Source organism: Cyprinus carpio, chromosome B21 (assembly GCF_018340385.1).
Source record: "Cyprinus carpio isolate SPL01 chromosome B21, ASM1834038v1, whole genome shotgun sequence".
Lineage (NCBI taxonomy): Eukaryota > Metazoa > Chordata > Actinopteri > Cypriniformes > Cyprinidae > Cyprinus > Cyprinus carpio.
The window spans coordinates 3,636,885-3,664,316 of NC_056617.1; the positions used below are offsets into that span (position 1 = coordinate 3,636,885).

The 27,432-nt window shown below is 36.1% G+C and overlaps 1 protein-coding gene across 1 annotated transcript; it reads left to right on the plus strand.

Annotated features, from left to right (window-relative positions):
• The first annotated feature begins 946 nt into the window (after positions 1-946).
• Positions 947-27,396, plus strand: LOC109048431 (rap guanine nucleotide exchange factor 1-like). Its single transcript, XM_042747833.1, has 23 exons — positions 947-1,948; positions 8,924-9,066; positions 11,780-11,783; positions 11,972-12,146; positions 12,275-12,431; positions 12,514-12,602; positions 12,679-12,831; positions 14,667-14,729; positions 16,078-16,198; positions 17,905-18,091; positions 18,172-18,627; positions 19,994-20,199; positions 20,943-21,101; positions 23,430-23,576; positions 24,128-24,214; positions 24,293-24,378; positions 24,470-24,566; positions 25,613-25,688; positions 25,852-25,936; positions 26,020-26,112; positions 26,844-27,029; positions 27,102-27,186; positions 27,307-27,396. Exons 1-23 carry the CDS (start codon positions 1,873-1,875, stop codon positions 27,394-27,396), a joined length of 3,021 nt encoding a protein of 1,006 aa, XP_042603767.1. The 5' UTR covers positions 947-1,872.
• The last annotated feature ends 36 nt before the right edge of the window (positions 27,397-27,432 follow it).

Here is a 27,432-nt window from a genome sequence, read left to right on the forward strand (position 1 = left end):
TCTGTGGGTGTTTTGGATGTATTTCTGAGTAGTTGCATCGCTATGTAAATCCCTGACAACACAATTATTTATAAGTGCACATGGATGTGTAATGCATTTGGTGGGGTGTGTTTATTTATGAATAGTTGCATTGCTATGTAAATCCCAGACAACAAAGTGTGTGTGTGTGAATGCTCACATGTACATGCTTGTGTCTTAAACACAGTCTAGCAGCAAACTGAGAGATAACATGGTACTGAGAAATTCAGACCTGACAGATTAAGACTGCTGCATGTCTTGGCAGGATCAGAAATTGTGTGTGTATATATATATATATATATATATATATATAATATATATATAAAATTCATGATCATTTTGTTGGCAATATTAAGCTACAAATAAAGTAAAATTAAGCTACATTTAGCAATATTAGTTTATTTGCAAAGTGCTTTACACAATAAACATAGGCCTAAATATATACTCATAAATGTAGAAAAAGTATATAAATATATACTCAAATAAATTAGTATATATATTATGTATTTATAATTATTTGTTTGGTCAAATAAATTTGAGCTACATTTTGCAATGTTAAAAAAAATATATATTTTTATATATTTTTTTTCTTTTCACAATGCACATTTGTTGTATTTTATTGTTTATGAATTAAGTGATTATTGCAATGTTTTTTGGGGGGGCAGTGGGAAATAATTTGAGCTACATTTTGCAAATCAGTCTACACCAAAAAAATAAAAAAAAAAATAAAAACATTTTCAATCAGCAATTGCTAGTAAATTTTTGCAAACAATGACAAAGATATGGCAAGTAACACATTGGATTGAGAAATTTTTAAAGTAGAAACAATGAAATAGTATTTTCTTAATCTTTGATTTATTTTCAAGTTTAAAAAATCACTTTTTACAGTAAATAAATAATAAGTAGATAAGTAATAAAACTGGTTTTAAATGAATCTGCTAACTGTAGCTGTAGCTTCTAAATCCTGATTGGTTTCGTTTGAGTGTACTACATTCTGATTGGTTGTTGGAGACGTTTTGGCCTTTGATTGGCCAGAATAAGTGCAGAATTATTTTAAGTCGTCTCTGGCCACTTGTTTTTCATCCCAAAACTGTAATTTGGGGTTTTAGAGAAATGAGTGCAGTAGATTACTAGAATGAAAAACATGCTCTTACTATCCTGAGCTTCAGTAATTAGACGGTGCTTGCGCTGTGTGTGTTTGAGAGAAGCTGCCGTGTGTATGTTGACGTGCAGGGCTTTGTGGGAATAAAGTAGGGATAACGGATAGATGCGAGATTGAGAATTTCAAACGCTCCGCTCTGATTAGAGCTGTATTATCTGATGTCTGCTGCTTTTTTCTCCTGTAATGGAGGTTTTAAATGTATTGACCGGTTTTCCGTTGTCTTTTTCCAGATGGGTGTAATTTAGTTTGCGTTGTTTTCCATGCCGTAGGCTTTATCGATCGTTTCTCATGTCAGGCAGTTGTTCATCTGCAGATCTAGACCATCATTGCTCCATAGTTCCTTTTGGAATCGGGATGTTTTGGCATTCCGACATCATCCGGCACACATGGAACTCTGAGACGAGGGACTTCTCTGCAGTTCTATCGGAGTTTATTTTTAGATTCCAGCACACGGTTTGATGTCTGAGTCAGGCTGGGTCATAAGAATCAACTGAGGGTGACTAACCACGAACTCTGAGTGATGTTTCTGATCCTGGATGCTTATTTCTGACTTCCACCTGGATGTGGATGGACAGTGGGCTTGAAGAAAATGTCCAATATCACCTCCAAATATCCCTGTTTGAGGTGAATACGACTGGAGAAAGTCTAAAGCAGTTCTTAAGTTCAGTAACCAGAACTTGTCCAGGTTCTACATGGGGAACAGCAGTCGGAGAACCCAACCTCTTCTAGAGGAGACGGACTATTTTTATACAGGAGAAGCAGATAGAGGTGAGAACGGATGGGCTGAAATTCCATACAGGAAAGATTTGAATTGATCAGGATCATTGTATTTGGACTTTGTTTTCTGATGTAACAGGTGTAATGTATAATATTCAGGCAGGATGGACTTTGCATTTGGTCGCTTGGAATTGACTTGTGAAGTGTAACATTGCTCTTCTGAGACTTTACTAGTCGTAGACGTACTTTGGTTTTAATGACTCTTACTGTGAAGCTGGAATTTGGACCTTGAAGGATACAAATGTTGTCATATTGGTTTTGATTGTTCAGGCTCTGTTTCGGACGTTCTTGGAAGTCGGATTGCTTATCTTAAAGTTTGGATGTTTATAGTCTTCTTTAAAATCTGGATTTGGAGTTTCTGCTCATTTGTATTATGGTACCAGACTGTGATGCTATAATATTTTAATATATCGTGGTACAGAATGATTGTAATGTTTATCATTTCTATTAGTGTTGCATTAATACATTAATCGCTCTCTTTCAAAAATGTGCAAGCAAGTTCGTCTCCAACAAAGAGAGTATTTCTGGGAATACAGAAGCTTCTGATGTGAAATTCCAGGGACATTCCTTCCTGTTCCAGTTGTGTGGCTTTTGTCTAAGTGCTCATTTCATCCAGTCAAACTCTGGGTGGATCCAACCCAGAGATCAGCGTCCAGAAACAGCCGTGCAGAGAAAGTCTTTCAGGTTGTGCAGGAGATGAATGAGATGGTCATTTTGACTGATCCCTGTGGGTTATTTAGGATTCAGTGCATTTAGTGGATAGAGAAGAGTTTCTCTAAAGAGGAAGAATGTTGGTTTTGCAGACAAATAGTTCTGATACCTTTGTCTGAAACATTGTATTTAACTTTCTACTTTATCATTGAAACATGCACTTGAATGTTTGGCCTTTGCTGTGCCAGCGTCTATTCAAGGCCTGTAAGTCCAAAATAGGACATTGAGAACAGCTGATGGCAGAACCTCGGATCGTATTAAACCGTCGGCAATTGGGTTCTGTGTAACTCAAGCCAAACATCTGGGTTCATATTGTGCTATCGAAGCTTCCTCTCTGATTTAGAGGACAGAAATGATCGTTTTACCCTGTAGTTTCTGTGTGCCAGCTGAAATAGAGCTCTCCACTAGGAGTGAAAACTAGAAGTGAAATGTAAAGAAAATGACTCGCATTGACTGATTCGATCAAATGTAACATTTAGTAGTTCATTCATTCCCTCGTAAAAGACGATTAATCTGTAATCCCATTTGTAATCGCTCTTACATCTGTAATCTAGTGTGATTCTGAGTGAAACGGGAAAAAATGTAAGAACTTTTATGAAATGGATTATGAAAAGTGGGCGTGGCATTGCAGAATTGAGTCAGGTGGTTGAGGGGGAGGGGTTAAAAATAGGACTTGGTGATGTTATCAGAAAAGGAAAGTCGTTTGGTTAAGCATTTTAGTGTGTTTATTTGAAATAATGTTAACTAATGAATTGTTCACAATAAGACAAGAAACATGAGTTCATTTGGATTTCATGATGGTTTTGAAGTAAATAAATGGGTCAGAGATGAAAGCATCAAAACAATAAAAAATTAAATACAGCTTTTTTATCCTGTTAGAATGTGCCTGTCTAATTGTATTTTTTCTAAGGAAAAAAAATTATTATCATACATTGTTTCTGTAAATACTGGAAAATGTTATTTGTGTAATAAATGTAAAAAATCTTGGCAAGAATCATTACATGACATTAAAAGAATTTTAATTTTTTATTCATCATCCCTTAAACACTAGGTTTTTCCCATTTTTCAGCAAGACATTTTTAATCATTTAAAATATAGTATGATGACCTATTATTTTACATATTTTTATAAGTTCAGATCAGAATATGCTGTTGTTACATTTTTACATAAATATATCTGTTATGCTATATGACGATGTAATCTATATTTGGACATTTGATTTTCACAAACGTTATTTGAAACATTACAGTAGACTTGACTTGCATTTAAGATGCTTTTAATGTTATTTTGGGATGTCTCATCTTTGACCTGCATAGCATTGTTTTGAATTCTCATTATGATCATTAATCTTGGTGCTGTTGCTTTGGTTCAAGGCAGATGATGCTTTATTGAAGTTTTATGATTTTTGTTTTTTTAATGCTCTTGGAGAAAATGAATGGGAAAAATACTTCCGGAAGTTCTATTAGATATCATCCAAGGCCAGACAGAAAGGGTTTAGAGCCGGAACAGTGTTTGAGAACAGGATACTGGAGAAGGTTGTGTGTGTGTGTGTGTGTGTGAGAGAGAGAGAGCGATAGCGAGGGAAGGATAACGAGTGTTTTGCATTGGGAAATGATGATCCTCATGCATTTCTCCCATTGCTGCGCTGTCATTGGCTCTGTGTTTACCAAACAGAGACTATTAAAACCCCATCAGTCCTGAGTCCTGACGTACAGTCTGTCTGCCTACCTAAAACTAGCTGAAATAAAGTTTAAAGGTTTTATTTTATTTTATGGTTTTAGTTATGATAATGTATAGTTTAACATATATCATCCTACATAACATAATATATTCATTGTACAGCAACTTAACGTTTAATTGTTTATATAAGACAATGTTTAGACTAAGAAACTTTGAGTAGAATTGTAATTGGAGGAAATGAAATTCTAATGTGTAGACTGTGGCTCCTTTAAGAGTTTGTTTTGTGTGGTAGACGTTAGTGACACTTGCTCAGAGAGGAGACAGGAGTTCATTTCAGATGACACACGTCAATCACATGTGTCACTTTGCTTATGTCACCGTGGCAACAGAGTCAGTGTGTGTGTGTGTGTGTGTGTGTGTGTGTGTGTGTGTGTGTGTGTGTGTGTGTGTGTGTGTGTGTGTGTGTGTGTGTGTGTGTGTGTGTGTGAGATATTGCGTAAAGCAGAAGGGCAGAAATAGATCAGGACCGCAGTGTGTGTTTGATGGAATGTGGAACTCTAGATCAGAGGATGATGTCTGTGTGTTTAATCATGGCTGAGCCATACAGATAAACACAGATTAAAAAAGTATTTTTAGATTTTTAACATGCATATAATTTATTTAATATTGCAGCATACATAGTCACAAGTTTGGAATAATTACTATTTTTTTATGCTTTTAAAAGAAATCTTGTATGCTCACCGAGGCTGTAGTTATTTGATAAAAAAAATAAAATACAGTACTAAACAGTAAAATTTTGAATATTTTTACAATTTAAAATGTTTTTTTTTATTTAAATATATTGTAAAATGTAATTTATTCCTGTGATCAAAGCTGAATTTTCAGCAAAATTAATCCAGTCTTCAGTGTCACATGATCTTCAGAAATCATTCTAATATGTGGATTTTCTGCTTAAGAAACATTTCTGATTATTATTAATGTTGTGCTGACTAATATTTTATAAACTACCATTCAAAAGTTTGATAAGAATAAATTAATACTTTTATTCCGTAAAAACACATTAAATTAATCAATCAGAAGTGACGGTAAAATTGTATTTAAAATTTACAAAAAAATTCTATTTCAATCATTTGCTGTTCTTTTGAAATTTCTGTTCATCAAAGAATCCTGAAAAAAGTGCATCACTGTTTCCTCATTTTTTTATTTTTTTTTTTGCACCAAATTGTCAAATCAATTTAATTTACATTTGTTTAAAGTAAAAAAACACATACATTTTGTTAGTAACAAAGCACGTTTTCCACACTATTCTTTACTAAAGGAATTCAGGAATATAACATCTTTATTTTATATGCGCCAAAATGAAAACTGAAAGTTGATGTCTTTTATTGTTATGTTTGGAGCCCTGCTGTGTGTCTGTGTGTGAAGGATGATGGTTAGATTAGGAAATTCTTTCCTGAATCTAAATCCTGTACACACACACACACACACACACTCTTCTGAACCTGGTTAGTAAGCGTGTTCAGATCAGTCTTCTGTGTGCTGTCTGCTGTCCTTCGGCTGGCGACACACACTTGAGTCTGTGCGCATCACGTCTGCTCCAGTGACCCACTTCACCTCCTCCTCCTCCTCCTCCTCTTGTCGTCTTCGCAGCTCGTTTATGACTCTCTTGATAGCGTTTCCTGTCGGATTGTGTGGGTAGATTCATGCCTACATCTGAGACGCTCACTCTCACAAGAGCGTGTTATCAAGATCATACTGCAAATTTGCACTCGTGTGCAAGTGATTCTGATTCTTACCTGTCAGGATCTTTATCTCTTTTAAACTAATTATCTGGTTAACACCCACTACTTATGTTTCTGAAACCCACAATAAAGAGGCCTGACAGTCATAGACATGAATTCATGCCTTTTTTTAATCAGAATAACATATAATTTAAAAATATCACTATATTCAGAATACATTTGTGACCATATTGATATATTAGTTAAAATTTTTTTTTGTTTTATTATTTAGTAGAGTATAGAACTTTAATAGAGTTATGTAAATATAACAATATTTAGTCTGTTTTGAATTTAATTAAATGTTGAATGTTGAATCTGTCTCCATTATGGAATCCTTCAAAGGCAGCAAACTTAAATACAGCTACTAATATAAAAAAAACTTATATTTAGGGCTTTATTGAAATTGTATTTTTGCTTAGAAAGCACTATTTAAAATAGAAACACTGTTCTATATTAGTGTATACCTAATAATTTTGACTGTAATATGTGAAAAAATATTTTAAGTTTGTGATTTAACAAACAAAAACAAGCACTTACCAAATTCATTATGTATAATGTGAGAGAGGGGTGTGTGTGTGTGTGTGTGTGTGTGTGTGTGTGTGTGTGTGTGTGTGTTTTATCCATGACTCCCTGTTTCAGAGTTCAGCGCTCTTTGTTGTAAAGAGGATGGGCAGCACAGGAAGTGCTCCTGTTCGCTGGAGCCAGACAGGAAGTTGATGGGTCAGGTCCGAGGCCAAAGCAGGAAGAGGTGGCTGTGACCTGCAGGTGACACGAGTTAGGAGTAATTGTATGTGTGCGTGTGTGTGCGCATACTTTCATGCATACATTCTGAAGCAGACCTTGAACCGGAGATCGGGGAATGCAGTCCGCTGCCGTGGGGTCTCTGGACAGGAAGTGATGCAGGATTTGGCCATGGCTTCCTATTCCTGAATTCATTTTTCTAGCGACTACCCGTGAGTTTAGACACGTGTGTCCATTAGTCTGTAATGGACATGGTTTGAAGGACGTAGCTAATATCTGATGCCTCCCTATCTGTTTTTCCGTCAATCTATATCCTCAGCATTCCATTAAAAACACTCCCTCCGGTGGAATGAGGGAGGAAAGGGTGCTACTGTTGAACTTTCAGAGCAGTGCTTTAGCCTGACCGTTGAAATACCCTGCATTTAGTGGAATTTAATTGACAGTCACTTACTCAGACTTAAAGCACAGCATCAGGGTTACCCATAATGCATTTCAATTAGGCCTTCCACCATCTTTGCATCTTTCCAAATCTAATCGCAGGTATTAAATGACAATGGAAACTAAAAAAAAACGAATTCAGAATATTAACAAAAACTATAGTGTATCAGTGATACTATAATAATAGTGATTGTTAGTCATCACTGCATGTAAAATCATCCTTTTAAATAGAGTCATAACTACATTACCTTTGTGTGACGGACCCACTTACCCACTCAGTATTGTATTTTAGAGATTGACTGGTGAGTGCTGGTGTGCTGTATGGATCCGTAGTATGGATTTTAGTTGTGGTTACTGTTAAAATACTACATTACCCACGCTCCACTGCTTTTTCTGTCAGCCTACAGGCCTTAATACACCCACTGTGTGTGTGTGTGTGTGTGTGTGTGTGTGTGTGTGTGAGAGGGTAATCAAGAGTTGTATGTGTGTGTATTAGAGCATAATGGCTCCACCCATGTTAGTTACAATACGACTTTTCCGTTTTACCCAGAAGGCATTGTTCTGAGCACGCTCTCAACGGAAAGGCAGAGCCCTTTTCTGCAACAATGGCTGTCAATATACACACCAAAACACACACATGACATGTAATTTCCTGCATTTTTGCCCCCCAGAATCCCACGCACTTCTGTGTCATGTTTTTTTTCTCAAGAGGGGTCAAATGTGCATGCATGTGTTATGAGAAAGTTTGTATGACAACGGTCTCCGTACTAAGTACATACTTAAACACATTTTTAAAAAATACGGTCTTCCTGAATTTTTTTTTATGTCAGTCTAGAGTTCTTGCACTAAAACAGTTATAATTGGATTTTTAAAGACCATATTCCACCCTCTTTGACTGTTTTGTTTGTTAATGCTAGGAATTACACACTTTAAACAGTGTTTTGCTGCTGTACCTTTAAGATTTCAACCTCTATTATGATAAGATGAACACTACAAAGTGCCATACTTCTCACTGTTATTTTTCACAGTGGGCTGAAGTTGTTGGCTTAGTTCGCGTCTATGGGTGAATGGGAATTGAGCATCATACGTGAGAGTATTTTTTAACAGCAGATCTTTCTTTAAACTGGGCGATAAATTCTGAAATACACTAGCTGCTTGTGTGTGCAATGTCTCTCTCGCTTTCTCTATAATTATGGCCCATAAAATTCCAATTATGATAAAACCCCACAGACGGGGATTCTAGTTTATGTAATTGCCGGTGGGAGAACGTTTGTTTGGTGATGTTTATCGCCAGCAAGGCTTGTGTATGTTTATTTGTATAGTTTAATTGTGTTGATTATATAAAATGACTCTGATCTTACATTGATTACAGGCTGTAAATATCACACCCTCCTCTTTCAGTGACAGATCGTCTCTCTAAACGTATCTGTCATCTCTCTGATAACCAAAACACTGCTGTGAGTTTGTCGGAGATGAAGCCAGAATGAATTTACTGAATTGTCTGGAGTTTTTCGGCCTCTGACAGACAAAAGATTTTTTGATGAAAAGCATCACTTCTTTTATTCATTTTGTTCACTTGTTTTGTGAGCTTATCCTTTGTTTTGATGTTTTCCAGAATCCCAGAAGTCTCACCTCTCCTCTTTCACAATGAAATTGATGAAATTTCATTCCCCGAAGATTAAACGAACTCCATCTAAGAAGAGCAAACAGCTCCAGCCAGAGCCTACGGTGACGACTCCAGAGAAACCTGTCAACAAGGTAGAGCACTTCTATCAACTCCCTTTGAGTTCCACTGTTACTCTACTGTAACTCTACATTAATAAATATTAATTGTTTCCACACTTCAAACTGTATAGTAACTCTACTGCTTCTCTGTCGCATTAAACATGAACTTTCCACCCTCCTACTGCTACAGTAATTCTAAATAAAAGTCTCTCAACTGTACAGTAACTCTACAGTCGCTCTATATCAAGAAATTTTAACTCTGTTCTCAATTCTGCACTAAACCTATTGGTGCTCAATCACAGTAAACACCCTCCTAACACAATCGTTGCTAAATACAACCCTCTCAACAGTTCAGTAACTCTACAGTCACTCTATATCAATGATAATCTCTTTACTCTTAATTCTGCAGTTAATCTAGTGCTGCTCTATTAGGGCTGGGCGATATTGCATGCGATTGTCACGCGCATTTCGTCAGTAAAGCCGGTTCCCTGATTACCGCTAAATCACCATCACCTGCTTTCAAATGGAGCGGCATTTAATAGACAGAGCCATAGTTCACTGACAAGCTACGCAATATCGCATTCACTATCAAAGGTGATTCATCTGCAATAATGAACGCGATATTGCGTAGCTTGTCAGTGATCTACGGCTCTGTCTATTAAATGCCGCTCCATTTGAAAGCAGGTGATGACGATTTCGGGGTAATCAGGGAACCGGCTTTACTGACTAGATGCGCATGATCATATCGTTCGCTATATCGCCCAGCCCTATGCTCTATCAGTGAACATTAACGTTCCACCCACAGAACTTTACCTAAAAGTAAACACAGTCCTCTCAACTGTACAGTAACTCTACAGTCACTCTATATCAATGAATATTATGTAACACCTTTACATATTATGGACTCACAACTCTGGAGTAAATCTACTGCTGCTCTACCACAATAAACTTTCCACCCTCCAACTTCTACAGTAACCGTAAATACAACCCTCTCAACTATACAGTAACTCTAGAGTAGCTCTGTATCAATGAATATTATGCAGTAAATCTAGTGCTGCTCTGCGACATTGAACATTAACTTTACACCATCCTACTTCTACCGTAACTCTAAATAAAACCCTCTCAACTGTACAGTAACTCTACAGTCGCTCTATATCAATATTAACTCTCTACTCTCAATTCTGTAGTAAATCTACTGCTACTCTACCTAAACTCTCTACCACAGTAAACATTAACTTTACACCTTCAGAACTCTACCGTAACCTTACTCCCCCTCTACATCAGTGCACATTAACTGCATACCCCCTTAACTCTACAGCAACTCTAGTGATGCTCTGTCTGTAAACATTAACTTTGCGCTTCAAGTAGCTCTACTGCAGTACTCTCTGTAAAGAGTACCTTCACAGCTTTTTATTGCTGCTCTAACTCAACTCTACAGTAACTCTGTTGCTGCTCTATCACTGAAAACATCAACTGTCCATCCTTTCTTATTAATGTACCTCCAGTTCTACAGTATATCTGCTGCTGCTTAACCACAGTAAACATGAACTTTCCACTGTCCTACTTTTACCGTAACTCTAAACACAACTCTCTCAACGGTACAGTAACTCTACGGTCACTCTGTGTCTGTGAACATTAATTCTGTACTATCAATTCTGCAGCCAATCTATTGCTGCTCTACCACATTAAACATGAACTTTCCACCCTCAAAACTCTACAGTAATTCTGCTACTCCTGCACATCTGTACTCATTAACTCTATACCCTTTTAACTCTTGCCTTTGTAAAGGTTACATCCACAGTTTCTCTGTGCTGCTCTATCTTAGTTCTACAGTAAATCTGTTGCCTCTATCACTGTAAACATCAACTTTAAATCTTTAGAGCTCTACAGTAACCTTACTGCCCTTCTGCATCTGTACAAATTATATAACCACTTAACTCTACAGCAACTCCAGAGCTGCTCTATCAGCAAACATTAACTGTATACTTTAAGTCGTAAAGTAGCTCTGTTGCCGCTCTGTGTCTGTAAAGTTTGAATCCACAGCTTCTTAGCTGTGTATTAACACTATGACTGCTTTATTTCAACTCTACATTAAAGGGATACTCCACCCCTAGATGAAAATTTTGTCATTAATCACTTACCCCCATGTCGTTCCAAACCCAAGCTCCGTTCATCTTCAGAACATAATTTAAGATATTTTGGATGAAAACCTGGAGGCCTGTGACTGTCCCATAGACTGCCAAGTAAATAACAGTGTCAAGGTCAATAAAAGGTATTTAAGTCGTCATCAGAATACTCCACCTGCCATCAGACGTGCAATCTGGGTTAAATGAAGCGACGGGAACACTTTTTGTAAGCAAAGAAAACAAAAATAACTACTTTATTCAATAATTTACACTGTTATTTACTTGCCAGTCTATGGGACAGTCACAGGCCTCCCGGTTTTCATCCAAAATATCTTAAATTGTGTTCTGAAGACGAACGGAGCTTGGGTTTGGAACGACATGGGGGTAAGTGATTGACAAAATTTTCATCTTGGGGTGGAGTATCCCTTTAATGTAGAGTTGAAATAGAGCAGTCATAGTGTTAATACACAGCTAAGAAGCTGTGAATTCAAACTTTACAGACACAGAGCGGCAACAGAGCTACTTTACGACTTAAAGTATACAGTTAATGTTTGCTGATAGAGCAGCTCTGGAGTTGCTGTAGAGTTAAGTGGTTATATAATTAATTTGTACTGATGCAGAAGGGCAGTAAGGTTACTGTAGAGCTCTAAGGATGTAAAGTTGATGTTTACAGTGATAGAGTGGCAACAGATTTACTGTAGAACTAAGATAGAGCAGCATAGAGCAGCAAATTTTGGCGTGGAGTATCCCTTTAAGTCTATTGCTGCTCTATCAGCTCAAAAATCAGCTTTCCACTCTGTCTTTCAACAGAGTGAGTCGGTTGGAGGAACAGGAGAAGGAGGTGGTCAGTGCTCTACGTTACTTTAAGACGATTGTGGACAAGATGAACGTCGATACGAAGGTATTGCAGATGCTTCCTGGTTCGGCTAGTAAAGTATTGGAGGCCATATTGCCTGTGATGCATGTAGAGGCTCGGATACAGCACAGGTGAGTGTACCAGCATTAACAAAACCATAACAACATGGTATTTCGATATGTACCATGGTAATACCATGGTTTTCTTTGCATGCAGCCCTCCAATTTTCTTAAATTAAAATCCATCTCTCTAACCGCAGCTCGGCAGTGTCCTCCTGTCATAACCGCGTCTATCAGAGTTTGGCGAATCTCATTCGCTGGTCTGACCAGGTGATGCTGGAGGGCATCGACCTCGACGACAAGGACACTGTGGCAACCGTCACCACGGTGATCAAAGCTGTGCTGGATGGTGTGAAGGTGAGGGGATGAGAAGTGCATTTGTGACAAGGTTAAAACAACACAGGCATATTTATAACCCGAGGGTGTGTGTTTGTAACAGGAGCTGGTGAAACTCACTATAGAGAAACAGGAGCAACCTTCCCCTACATCCCCCAGCAAACCAGCGCTTCCTGTGTCCAAAACAGAGAGGTACAGTCATAAATGCTGATATGAATTTACCAATTTTGCATAGTGACAGTTAATAATGTTCGTCTATCTATCTCAGTGTGTGTGAAAATCCTCTAACCGAGCGAGAGAAGGCGATCCTGAGTAAGACCACGCCCATTGCCACGCCCACTGACAGCTTGACTGACATGTCAGAGGAAGAGGTTGCTCCGCCCAAACCTCCTCTACCCGAAGTTAAACTGGCAGAGCACAGGTGAGGGGGCATGGCTGTAGAAATATAAAAAAAGTTGTATGTGGGATCTGAAAACTCAAAAAGAAATGATAGTATACTAGATACTACTTTTGTGTTCATTTTGCACACTTGAACTCAAAAGATTTAGCTTGTCTAATTGAAGAATTCCATGCATACAGAAAGTTGCCCAGAATACGTATTGAATGTTAGTTCAGTATGCCGTTCCAAACAGGCCTTCATGTTGGTTGTGTCCCAATTCATTTAACACCTCACTGTTTCCTTTACAGCTGACAGATTAAGGTAAACTTGAGTAGTGTGTAGGATGCATTGATGGGGTGAACATCAAGTGTACTTTAGTGTGCGCTAGTTAGTGTGTGCTGTAGTGTATACTCAGGAAGTATATTAGCATGTACTAGGCAGTAGCAGTATGTAGTATCTTTAGTGATGGTAATTTCCCACAGATGAGTCATGTTCATTCTTAAACCTGCTTTTTTCCACAAGCAAGTATCTAAATATATTTGAATGAGAACACATCCGACACACACACACACACACACACACACACACACACACGCACGCATGTAACAGCATCCTCTCTCGGTGACGCTTGGCTTCTGAAGCAGAAGTTTGTTTTTCTGTTTACTTTTTTCCATGATTAGAGACATGTAGTAGTAAAATTGCATCATACACACTTTCTGCAAAGGTCACATATGGTTGGTTGTGAGTTGATTTTTACCATCTGATGAGAAGAGGTGTGTGTGGAGGGTGTATGAAATCATGGTAGCTTTTTATGTAAGTCAGAGTACATAACATATTTAATTTGACATCAGTAAAAACTTGCTAAAGTTCAGAGCTTTAATTTATTCAAAATCTCACACTTCTGCAAGTCACGTTTAATTCTCATAATGTTTGTGTTTTTGCAATAGAAATTTGTTTAAATGTACATTTTCTATTAATGATGCATCAATAAATCGACCGATATTTAGGGATTTTTTTTTTTTAGGTTTAAATTTTCAATATCAAGTTTTTTTTTTATATGAAAATTCAGTATTATGAGAAATTTTAATTTAATGTAAAATTTTTATTTACATCTTATTTTGCATTGTTAAATTAAATTATTTATATTTGTAATAATTATAGCCATGTCAAGTTATTTTATAGCATTTTTTTAATGTCTAACTATCTATATGCAAAGCTTTTCTGTATTTATGGAAAATAAATAAATCATCAATAACCTCTGAAGTAGAACAGCCTACTTTACAATAGTAATATTTCGCACAGTCAGAAAATAATTAATTTAACCCATTTTATTGGCTATATGTTTATTCGAGGCTGTGTTTTCACAATGTCTTTTTTGAATTTTTGTTTTGTTCTAATTTTAGTAGAAAACCCAATATTAAATAACTGATTTAGTGGAATACTGTAAATATCTGTAAAAATGTCAAATCTATTATCAGCGTGTCTCTAATATTTGAATATATAATGGTGTTATATTGGCCATCAGCCACTTGCTCTCAGTTTTGCATCATTTTGCATCAGTATCAGCCATTATTAAACTCAGCGTGAGATATTGAATTAACTGTAGTTCCATCCCTCACAGCCTCATTTCCATTTGCTTAAAATCAAATATAGCATCAGCTTTAACTCATGTCTGTTTGTCAGTTTAGCTTGTTATATGCCATGTGATTCTTTCAACCTCTATATCTGTTTTTTTTGGAGTTTTTTTTTGTGTTTTTATATCACATATTATTTTTGTTTTCTGTGCTTTTTTATTCTTTTTTGTGCATTATTTTTCTGGATTCGTTTGGTCATCCTCTTTCTCTGTACTCTGTGATCGTTTGGTTGTCCTGGGCCAGGAAAAGGATGCAGTTGTGCTCCGATCCTGTTGCCGGGCAGCGGAGGCCCACAGCGATGGAAACGTACGTTAGCCAATGGTGTTTTCTGTGTGCATTTTGACACAACACCTGATTGGATGGCGGCACTTAGCTGCATGCAGTTGTGTGGCAGTGTGCGTCCAATTTTTATGCACGTTGCAGTGTGACGACCAATCATCAGAAAGCCTGATTGCAGTGAATTTGCATGGCTGACCAATGAGGACTAGTCTGTAAATCCTAAAAGAATGTGAATGGAATTTCTATAATAATTTGTAGGATCCTAATGGGCATATTTTACTTCACGCACTGAAAAGTGTAAAAAGTTGTAAAAAAAAAAAGAAAAAAAATATTTCAATGAAAAAATACTATTTCAGTGTTTTTAATTTTCTAAATTTCATGTTTAATTCAGTGTTACTTGCTATTTCTTTGTAATTTTTTTGTGAAATTTACCAGGAGTAAATTTATATATTTATTTATTTTATTTTATTTTATTTTTTTGTCATTTTTATAGTTTAATTTTCTGTTAATTTGACTAAAATTTAAAAGTAGTTAAATAAAAAGAAGTAAATAAAAATTTAGTAATTTTGTTGTTTCCGTCATTTTTTAGTATATATTGTTTTTTTATACATATGTTGTTCTAGATTTTATTAATTTATTTCAATTTTAGTTATTTTAGTGCATGAAGATAATTAAAGATGATAAATTATATATATATATAATTTTTTTTTTTGTTAACAGTTTCTTGAAAACAATCTTTTTTTTTTTCCCCAATAGGAATATCATAATTCTCAATAGGATAAATTTCTCCTTTATTACATACATTTTCAGGATTTTTCAAATACTGTAAAATAAACCCATTAAAAGATTAGTTCCCCCAAAAATGAAAATGCTATAATTTATTCACCCTCAAACCTGTATGAGTTTCTGTCTTTTGTTGAGCACAAAAAATTATATATTTTGTGGTATCTTCTGTTAAAAATTCTGTTTATTCAGTAGTATTTAATTCAATTCTTAGAAGATTCTAATTGATTCCCATTTGGGTCTTTTACATATTTTTTCAAGTTATTCCAAAAATTCTGAATGGAATCCTGTGCGCATTCCGTCAGGATTGTGGACTAGCGCTGCATCCCGCTCTAACCCTCCCACTGGGTGTTCTGTGATTAGTTTATTCTAATGTTGCCATGGTTACCCGCTAGAGCTTCATTGAAGTGTAAAGAATTGTCAGGGAAACACAAGATCTGTGCTACTTTTTTGTGTGTGTGTCCAATTAAATTCCAGGCTAGACCCTCACTAACTGTGTGTGAACTGTCTGTGCTCGTTTCGTTTGACCTTGTTACATTGTTTGTTTCATACTTGTGAGCTCATTTGCATATTTCTGCATACTGTGCCGTAGCCCGCCCGCTCTGCCTCCCAAGAAGCGACAGTCGGCCGCCTCCCCCACACGTGTTGCCGTGGTAGCGCCGATGAGTCGAGTCCCATGTGGTCCCAACCTGCCTCCTGGAGCTCTGAGACAGGTACAGCACCTGAGCACGACCCTTGACCTTTGACCTCTTTAAGATGGCACCGTGCCTAATCCTGATTATTGATTCTTTTTTAACCACAGCTAGAAGTGTAATGCTGATTTCTTAACTTGAAAGTGAAGTGTGTAATATTGAATGGTGTTCTGATCATTAACTTAGGCTACATCTACACGAAGCCAGAGCTTTCCCTATCCAAATTTATTTTTATTTTTTTCCCTCGTCTCAAGAAATATCTGCATACACACGAAACCATGAAACAGACAAAAAAGGATGTAGTATACATGCCAGACCAGTGTGTGGTGCTGTAATTCTGCCACAGAGATACACTGAACTATGTGCATAAACATTGCGCGCGGTGTACAAACAAACATGGAACGATACATTTATTAATCTGTGTTAATGTTTGTTAAAAAAAATACATTCAGTGTTTGTTCATGTTGTTGTTGTTGTTGTTGTTGTTGTTGTTGTTGTTGCTGTTACGTGATGTAGTGGTGTCTGACAAGGGGCGAGAAGTGGGGTGATGACATCATCGTTTCACTAAATATATGGATTGGCTGTCCACACGAAAACGCAAGGGTGTCGTTTTCAGATTTATCCACTCTGGGACCCGTTTTCAAAAAATAGCAGTTTCAAGCTCCCAAAACGGCAGATCCGTCTGGACAAAAAGCCAGTCCGATACAACATTTTTGCGTATACAGCTAAATGCGTCTCCGTGTGGACGGGCCTAAAACATTTTTGTTAATTGAAATAAAGCTGAAGTAAAATATAATATAAATAGTAGATGAGATGCTTAAGTTGAAGTAACTATTTAGGAAAGAAAACACCTAAAAAAAGAAGTTAACAAACTTACATACTTTAAAATAAAAGCGAACTTTAAAATGAAAACTGAAAATATGAATATAAAATTAATTCTAAATATTGATAAAAATGAAAATACTTAACTCTCAGAGCAGATTTAAGAAATTAAAAATGTAATACTAAGGACAGAAAAAAAAAAAAACAGCTGGTGAAACTGTTGATTAGCAGGCTAGTTTTATTAGTTTAATACAAGTTCAGTAGTATTTCTCTTTTTGGGCGCTGTGCACTAAAATAGTAAAATATAGATTTTTTTTTTTTAATTGTTTTTTTTTTTTTCAGCATGACTGGAACACTGCTTTGACATTTTTGACATTAATATTAAGGTCCATATTACCTATGACATCAATTATTAAAAAAATTATAAAAACAAAAAAAACAAACAAGAGTTATTAAAAGTAATACTACCACAAAATCTAATTTATTTTTGTTGAATGTTTTATTTTTATTTATTTTTTTTGTTAAAAGTTGTTCTAATTTATTTTTTTTAATTTTAACTTTCAATTTATTTAATTTTAGATTTTTTATATTAATTTTCCTTTACATTAATTCTATTTTACCATTTGCATTATTTAGTTTGATTTGCACTGCTTTAGAAATACAAATGTACAGTTTTTGTCATGCCAATAAAGCTCATTAAACTAAAAACAGAGCGCATAAAACTTCATAAAGACATGCAAAATTCAAAACTTTGTATAATAAGAAAATCATATTCAAAACTTCATTCAAAATCACATATAATAGTTTTGCATGTCATTACAGCGTGCATTCAGAGAATTATTTTAAAACAATGGATGTGTATAAACCTAGCGATGATGTTTTGGTAACATGATCTGTGTTTAAAGCAGCAGGAGTTTGACGTGGATCTCCTCCAGAGGCGTTTCTCCGGTGGGAGCCAGTCATTCGGCGGGGATTCGCCTCGTCTTTCTCCCTGTAACAGTATGGGAAAACTCAGCAAGTCTGACGAGCAGCTCTCGTCACTGGAGCGAGACAGCGGCCAGTGCTCGCGCAACACTAGCTGTGAAACACTAGGTATGCAAACTCTATTACCAATAAAAGTTGAAGGTTTTTCAACACTTACCAGGATACGATCCTCTCTTTCTTTGTCTTAGAGGGATATGATCCAGATTACGACTTCCTGCATCAGGATCTATCCGAATCCGAGCCTTTACCGTTTCCGACGGGCACTGGCAGCAGTTTGAGCCCTCTCCCAGAATGCCACGGGGAGTCTCAGTCGTTAAGCCCCGCCCAAGCCCCCACCCACCCGCGTTTCAGCGCTCCCGTCACCAGTCAGGCTTCCCTGGAGTACTGGACCCCGCCCCTCAAACCTGGACCAACCAATAGCGTGCTTCCCCCCGCCCTCCCGCAGAAGAAGCGGCGGTCGGCGCCGATCATATCGCCGTACCCTCTTTACGAGCGCCTCCCATCGCACTACGAGAACCTGTCAGAAGAGGAGCAGCCCACGCCGCCGTTCCCGCTGCTGCCGCAGGTCAACGGAGGAGACGAGCTCTCGCACTGCACCGACACCGACAGCCCTCCGCCGCTGCCAGAGAAGAAGGGCAAACAGAGTAAGACAGCATTTATTTTTATTTATTTTTTTTAAGTAGGTCTCTTGAAATACCATCCAGAAATATGTCTGGGTCATATTTTGTATTAAGAAATGATATTGTGTATAAGAACATAAAGCCTATTTTCAGGGCCATTGCAACTGATAAAGTCTATCAGTTAACTTTAATTAAACTTGTCAGTTCTCATTAAACTCTCCCTTATTACTGTAAATCGAAAAAGTAATTTGATATTTAAATTGTGTGTGTGTGTGTGTGTGTGTGTGTATATATATACACACACACACATATAAATACATTTACATTAATTCATTTAGCAGACACTTTTATCCAAAGCAACTTACAAATGAGGACAATGAAAACAATCAAAATCAACAAAAGAGTAATGATATACAAGTGCTATAACAAGTCTCAGTTAACTTAATGCAGTACACGTAGCAAGGTTTTGTTTTATTATATAATAAAAAGAAATACATTTTTGCTTTTGTTAATTGTATAACAAATAAAAAGAAAACAAATAGAATACAAAAAGATTAGAAAAACTAGTGTTAGATTTTTTTTTTAAGAAAACAAGCAGTTAGTAAATGAATAGAGTACAAGGTTTTTTTTGAAGAATAGAATTAGAATAGCGAGTGCTAGAGCTAGATGGTCAAATAAAGATGGAAGAGATGTGTTTTAACCGATTCTCGATTTAACTGTCCATCCTTATAGTTCTATATTACATAAATGTTGTATTTAATAAATGTTTTTATTTTTTGTTTTTATTAATACAAATATATTTTTTTTAAATATTTTGTTTTCAAAATAAAGGTTTAATTTAATAAATTATTTATTTAATGTTAATTTACATTTAATACATCTTATTTCCTATTATTAATAATTTTTTTAATATATATTTTTTTTACATTTGACTTTTATTTTGCCATTTTCACACTTGTTATTTTGCTTTATTTGTGCTGATTTAGAAATAAAATTGACACTTTTTGTCATGCCAATAAAGCACATAAAACTGAAAAAATACCATTCATTTTTTATAAACACTGATTTCAAAACCACATATAAAAATATTATATTTGCATAAGAAAATTCAGCCCATTTCAAGATTTTATGCATTGCCAGATCATTTTAATATTTTTTAAATTACAGTCAGTTCTCAGTACCAAAACACTCTCTTTCTCATGTAATTGCTGTAATGCAAGTAAGTAATGATGTTATTTCAGTTCAAGTTTATATGATTTTTCACTGTTATCTACAACAGGATCTGTATTTTCATAGGTCTAAATAAAAGCATACAGTAGTTTTTTTTTTATTGTGAAATAGAAATCAAGAAAATGGCTCTTTTTCACACGTGTAACTGTCTTCTCTGTAGTCCTCCAGTACATGCAGTTTGTGGAGGATTACTCTGAACCGCAGCCGTCCGTCTTCTATCAGATGCCTCAGAACGAGAGTATTTACGAGCAGCGGAGGAACAAGCGCTTTCAGGAGGTTTACGGCTTCAACGATTCCTACAGCAGTTCAGACTCCGTCCACGAAGCCGTCCCGCCACCAGCGCTGCCTCCCAAACAGAGACAGCTGGTGAGTCCTGATCATGTGCATGCGTCTCATCAGTGAGCTGTGCCTGAGGGGGCGGAGCATGCAGCAGGTCAGAGGTTAAGCTCCTGTAGGTCAGAGGTCAAACTGAGCTTCTTTAGACTAGGCAACACGTGACTGTTTTGGTGGCCACGTCAGGGTCACTGTAAAGTCAACTAGAAAATACAGATTAACTACGTGTTGTTTTTTTTGCTTTTTGTTAAATAGATACAGATTAGATTGAGTTCCAAAGCCGGAACTCACATGTTGTGGGACATTTGTGCCACAGCAGCATCTTTCTCTTATTTTCACATTGCATCTTCATTTCAATACTTTTTTTAATTCTAATATATAAAAAATTGTAGTTAATAGTTTTCTTCTCTTCTGGTGCTCTTTTCTTTTCTTCTGTTAATTTATTTTTTAAAGGCAACATGGAAATCCAAATTGACCCTATTTACTTTCTTATATATATATATATATATATATATATATATAATATATATAATATATATATATATATATATATATATATAAAAATGCATAAAATACAATGTAAATGTAAATACATAATTACATGACATTAATGGTATATATTCAAAAAAGAATGTAACAGCATGACATTTCATGTTGCCTTTAAATCATTTTCTGCTTTTTTTTTTAATATAACTCACTTTGCCTTTCTTTCTTTTTAACCTGATTTCATTTTTTGTTTTTTTTCCTCTGTCTCTCTTCTTTCTCTTGCGCTCTAGGCCTCCTACACTTCTTCTCCTCCTTCATCCTTCTCTTCCTCTTTTTCAATTCTCCCTCCTCCTGCTGGGCTTCCGGAGGAGGCGGAGCCTGCTCTTGGTCTCAGCCTATCAGTGTCTAACTCCTTCCTCAGTGGCCACGCCTCTTTGACCACACCTGTGGTAAGTGTGGAGCAGTCAGGATGTGAACAATTCCAAATGATTTTATCCTCTCTCTTCAGATATTTAAAAAATATTATAATAATGAATCAAATTTTTCAAATCTAATCCAAATTTGAACATTTTTAAAAGTTAATTGAAGTGTCATTCTTGAGCAGAATAAATTTCTGTGCTATTAAATTCATTCTTATAAAGAATCACAAGTAATTTGCACATAAATTTGTTTCTACTCTTGTTTTATGAATTATGTTTATTGTAGGTTTGCTTTTGTTTTCAGTGTGTCCTCCCCTTTTTTTGTGTGTGTTGTTTGGACACATGTGCTCTTCATATGGTTTTGTCATTATTTTTCACACGTGTCTCTGGGGTGGTTATTAAACCACTGCTCAGATGTGACTTATGGAGTTTGTGAGTCCACTTTGCCCCCTTTTTTTTTGTGTGTGTGTGTGTCATTTGGAAGCAGAACCGAAGCTGAATTAGAGTCTAAAAGCTTATCTAATCTTCATTTATCTGGGTTTAAAGTTTAAGTCCAGAGCTTATCAAAATGCTGTTTAATCTTCATGTAGCATTAAAACTAAGTTTTTGGTCTGTGTTCATGGATGCCCCGCATATTTGTTATTGTACTGACTAACTTTTAGTTGTTTGTTTTTTGAAGCTTTTGCTCATTGCATCAGAGGTGGTTTATGTAGTCAAAATTTAGATTTTTGGCATAAATTTGGGTTTTGTGCATGAGGTGAATTATTTAACAGTATCTTGTTATCTCTAGAGTTTTTTCATTTTTTTTTTTTAGCCCATTGAGAATCTTTTAGAATGTGTCATTGTTTATATGAAGGAAAAATGTAGAGATTTTCCGCAGTGCGTCTAAGCTGATCAGCTCTTCCCGCATGAGTCTATCTATGCTGTATGAAGCTGTGATATTTTGTCTAGAATTTCAGATTCTACTGTTGATAGCATCACCTAGAAAAAAACCGTGTAAGTCATGTCCTGACTAGACATGACATGTAATGTTTCCAGCATTTAATAATTTTTCTGTCCTCACTGAAAAAAATAAATAAATACATAAATATAGTTTTATATAAAATGTACTTATGATTTATTATATAATCTTTTTATAGTTTTTATAAAATGTATTTATTATATTTATTTTTGATCTATGGCTTTACTTGGCTTTTTAAAAACTGCTACACTGAAAATGGACTTTTATTATTAGAGTTTTTTATTATTACTAGTGTTGTTTTTGTTAGCTACAACTATAAAAAAATGTTTTTGTTAATTGAAATAAATCAAATATAAATATTAGATGTAACTAATTTGATTTCAGTTAGTTGCAAAGGCAGTATTTCTATTTATTATTTTCATTAAAGTACTTACATTTAAAATAAATATAAATATAACTATAGTTACATAATTATATTTATAAATATTTATACTTATTTGAAAAAAAAATTACAAAAGCACCTAAAATAACTAAAACTTAAAATTAAAATGAAAACTGAAAATATTAAAAAAAAAAAAGCTTCCTCAAAATATAAATAAACACTGTAATAGTATGCTATATAACATAAGACTGGTTATTGTTGATGGTTATCACGAGGTGCTATTTGGAGTTCTTTTCCCTGGTGATGAGTTTTAGGGACTAGTTTGTCATGGTAACGGAATCTGGGAATTGTCCCGGAATGTTCTGTGCTCTTGACCCCTGACCTTAGAGGTCAGAGCAGAAGCAATATGATGTTTATGTGAGCATGTGTGTATTTGGAAAGAGTTCAACATTTTGGTGAGTAAGTGACCTCTTTCTGTGTGTGTGTGTGTGTGTGTGTGTGTGTGTGTGTGTGTGTGTGTGTGTGTGTGTGTGTGTGTGTGTGTAAGATTGTGAAGAATCAAATGGAAGTTTTTTCTCTTTCTATCTCTTTTCCTCACTCCCTCTTCTGAGTCTCTGTGGAACGCTTACATTCTGGAATGTCACAGATGGAATAGAATGGGGGATGCTCTTCCCGATCTCTCAGGGAAACATGTTGGACCATGTTTGCTGTGTGTGTGTGTGTGTGTGTAATGGGATGATCTGGAATGTTGTGCGAGTCCCTGCAGGTGCTGTAATCCCTCTGAGCAACATCCGGAAGTTCAGCCAGGATTTGACTTGTCCAGTGTTGTGTTATGTTGTGTGATGGAGTTTATAGTTATAACTCAGTGTCCTAGCATTTTACGCAAAATAGAACATATTTCCCTCCTCCGTTCTCCAATCTTTTTCTTCCTTTTCAGATTTTTTCCATATACTTCCTCTGATTCCATCTTTCCTCTCCCACTTCTTCTCTTTTCCTCTGTCTCGACCGATCGCAGAGTTCTGACCTGGTTGGTTTGACCAATGCCGGCAGAGCTCTAGATGGTGGGGGTGTCTCTAACGGGTCCTTGACCAGCTCTCTGGTCTCTCTGGCCGTCTGTCCTCCTTCTGAGTCTTCTCTTTCTGATTCACTTCTTACCTCTGCGGTAAACACACCCTCAAAAACTCACACACATGTTCAGCAGTTAAGAACGTATTGATTTTAAATTAATCAAATCATAAACACTACTTCACTTTATGTATTGCGTTTCTAGAATTAAAGATAAAGCACGAATGACTTTTTCCCCACGAAATATGTTTTCAAGAGAAGTTGCAGTTGTCTGAAAAGCATAGCTACCTTACACACACATGCATAATTACCTTTAACTATATCTCTAATTTTCCTGAAAATACAATGTGGACTGTCAGATTCTGTGCAGGTCTTTGTGAATGTGAATTTGCATTGTGCAAAATAATGTACACGAGCGCCATCTAGTGCTCAATAGACACTGAGTGTAATTTCTGTGTCATATAATTAGTTTTCAGAGTGAATAAAAGAGACATCTGTAATTTGATGGTAATTGAAATGGTATTTTACACAGAATTTACACATTCTTACTGTATGTCATGAGAAACTTTCACGTGGTGTGTTTGATGGTGTATATTTGCTGGCTGTCTGGCCGATCTGTGACGGTGGTCCGTGTTGTTTTTGCTCTAGAGTGAAAGTGTGGATGAAGGCGGTGAGGGAGAGTATGTGAACCTGTACTCCTCCACTCAGGCTAATGGAGAAAACACACACCGCACTGTAAGTATGCATGTCATTGTGTTAAGCTGTGTGTGCATGTGTTTGGAGTGCAGTTATACATTTGTCTGAGTTCTTCAGGACCCCTCATCATGTGACGATGTGCTTCAGGACCACACCCCTCACATACCCACCTCCAATAGCAAGGAAGCCTTGTCAAAGGACAGGTATGAGCTCCAGTCTTTGTACATGACGTGTGTGTTTGCTGTCATATGGACAGGTCAGAGATATGTAAATACTGTTTTCTCTCGCTCACAGGCCGAAGGAACCCAGTCATGGTCGGATCGATGATGTTGATGAACTGTCCCTCATTGATCATAATGAGATTATGAACCGCATCGCACTCAAAGCAGAGGTAATAATACTGTTTAAACAGCTCAAACCAAAAGCCAGGATGAACACCCTCATGGGAATATTAGCATTGATTTAATTGGTTATTTGTATTTATGTATTCATGCTTTTGTTTATGCATTTTTGCATGAATTTATTTGTGCATTTATTTGTCCACTTTTGCCTGGATTTATGCATTTATGTAGTTGTTTATGCGTTTATTTATCAATTTATGCATGGATTTATTTGTGTATTTATGCTTTTGTAATGGATTTTATTGTGCATTTTTATGTTTTATTGTTTTTTTTAAATGCATTTATTTATTTATCCATGTATGCATCATTTAAACATGGATATTTTTAAATATGTTACACCGTGCATGTATTTAAATATGTTCATATTTTAAAATTTCCACTTCGGGAAAAGTTTAGAAAATTCTTAAAATCTCAATAACAACAAAAAAAGTTATGCAAAGATATAAACTATTTCATCGTGTAGAAATTGGTCTTATGCAAGAGCATACCAAAAACAACAGAATTCATGGAGATTCATTGGTTAAACAAAAATTGTTTAGAACTGAATTAGTACTTATTTTACAGATGACAAAACTGTAGAGGCACAAATAGTTTGTAAATTGACAATCAAATTAGCATAATTATGTATGTGATGCACAGTCAGCAAATCATAACTGCAAAATAAAATCACTGTAGGATTAATTCCGCATGTCATGTTCATTATTCTGCTTATTACATGGCTTATCAGATAAATCAAAAGATTGACAAAAAATATTACATTTGAGTTAAAAATATGCTGTGTTATTGAAATCGCAGTGGAATTAAGCTAACAGAGTTATGTTGGAAATCTGTTGCATCTGTGTATTTGATGTATTGTGTTTTTTGAGAAGGTCAGAGCTCTTGCCCGTTTTCTCCAGTGTTTAGGGAGTAATTCTGTAGTGGTTGATGCAAGTCTAAAACACACACACACACACACACACAGACGTCAGCTGGTGCAGTGCTGCGATGGGCAGCTGGACTTCAGTTGCCTGCAGTAATATTTCTCTCTCTCTGATAGAATGATGATGGTCCTGATGTGAGAGCCGGCTCTGGTGATATACTGTTAGTTCACGCTACAGAAACAGACCGCAAAGGTAATTCCCATGCTTTCTTCATATGAAGCTCGATCAGTCAGTATTTTTTCTGTTTTAATAAGCCTCCAGAGTGTCTGTAGGCTGATTGATTCCTGCAGTGTTTGTGTGATGTGTATATCTTGAGTGCATGCATAGTAATCATATTTGTCTGTCTGTGTTGTAGATTTGGTGTTGTACTGCGAGGCTTTTCTCACCACCTACAGAACCTTCATAACACCTGAAGACCTCATTAAAAAACTGCACTACAGATATCCTTTCTACTGTGTGGCTGATTGTTGTCTGTTAGTAGCAGTCAGTGTGCATGGGGTGTTTCTCCTTAACTGCGCTGCACATATACTCGCTTCTGTCACAGTCCAGACACCTTTAGGAAGCGTGTCAGTAAAAACACGTTCTTTGTGCTGGTGAGAGTCGTGGATGAACTCTGGTGAGTCAATGCATGGTGTTGTTTTTCTGTTTTCTTTATGTAGCTACTACTAACAAAAGGTAGCTAATTAAGTTGAAGCTGGAAAATATGTTAAAGAAGAAAATATGTTTTCAGTTTATTTTTGCAGTAAATGCAATATTTTATCTGCCAGAAACACAGTTAAGGACTTAAAGATGAATAGCAACATGTCATAAACATGTACAAGCTCATGGTGATTGATTGATTGATTTTTTTAATTATAAATTAACAATAATTTATTCATAATAATTTAAAAATAGATTCATATATTCAGCAAGATCACATTAAATTGATCTAAATTGACTGATTATAATAAGAAATATTATTACTATTTAAAATAAATGTTTTCTATGTGAATATATTGTAAAATGTAATTTATTTCTGTGATCAAAGCTGTATTTTCAGCATCTTCAATGCAGTCTTCAGTGTCACATGATCCTCCAGAAATCATTCTAATATGCTGATTTGCTGCTCAAGAAACATTTGTCATTATTATCAATGTTGAAACAGTTATGCTGCAAAATATTTTTGTGGAAACTGAATAAAAAAAGTTCAGTAGAACATTTATTTGAAGTAGAAATCTCAATGTCTTTACTCTCACTTTTGATCAAATTAATGTGTCCTTGCTGAATAAAAATATCTTACTGACCCCAGTCTTTTGAACAGCAGTGTATGTGTGATTGATTGACCTCGTGGTGTTGTCTGTGTGTCAGTCTGGTGGAGCTGACCGAGGACATCCTGCGGCAGTTGATGGATCTGGTCTTCCGGCTGGTCTGTAATGGAGAGCTGAGTCTGGCGAGGGTCCTGCGGAAGAACATCCTCGATAAAGTGGAACAGAAGAGGCTCCTGCGACACATGCACATGCTCAAACCTCTCGCCGCGAGGGGCGTCTCTGCCAGGTAAAGATTCAGTTTCAGGGGTCATCGGGACGGTTCTCATCTGTGTGGGTTTAATCGGCTCTTTCTCCACAGGCCCGGCACGCTGCATGATTTCCGCAGTCATGAGATCGCCGATCAGCTGACGTTGCTGGACGCAGAACTGTTTTACAAGATTGAGGTAACACACACAGAGACACTGTTTTACTTGATATAGTAATGGAAAAATATATTTTTTTTTTAGAGATTTGTGAGTGTCAAAAGTAATACCTGTTGTTCTCACTGTGATCTCCGTCTTCAGATTCCTGAGGTGCTGCTTTGGGCGAAGGAACAGAATGAAGAGAAAAGTCCAAATCTGACCCAGTTTACAGAGCACTGTAACAAAATTTGATAATGGTGAGCTACTGGTTGATTATTTGCTGTTGAC

Excerpts from the sequence above, each read along its gene's own strand:
- LOC109048431 (XM_042747833.1), top strand. The coding sequence starts at position 1,873 with ATGGGGAACAGCAGTCGGAGAACCCAACCTCTTCTAGAGGAGACGGAC. Across the intron at positions 12,832-14,666 it reads GTTAAACTGGCAGAGCACAG|GAAAAGGATGCAGTTGTGCT; the intron begins GTGAGGGGGCAT and ends GTCCTGGGCCAG. Across the intron at positions 25,689-25,851 it reads TACAGAAACAGACCGCAAAG|ATTTGGTGTTGTACTGCGAG; the intron begins GTAATTCCCATG and ends TCTGTGTTGTAG.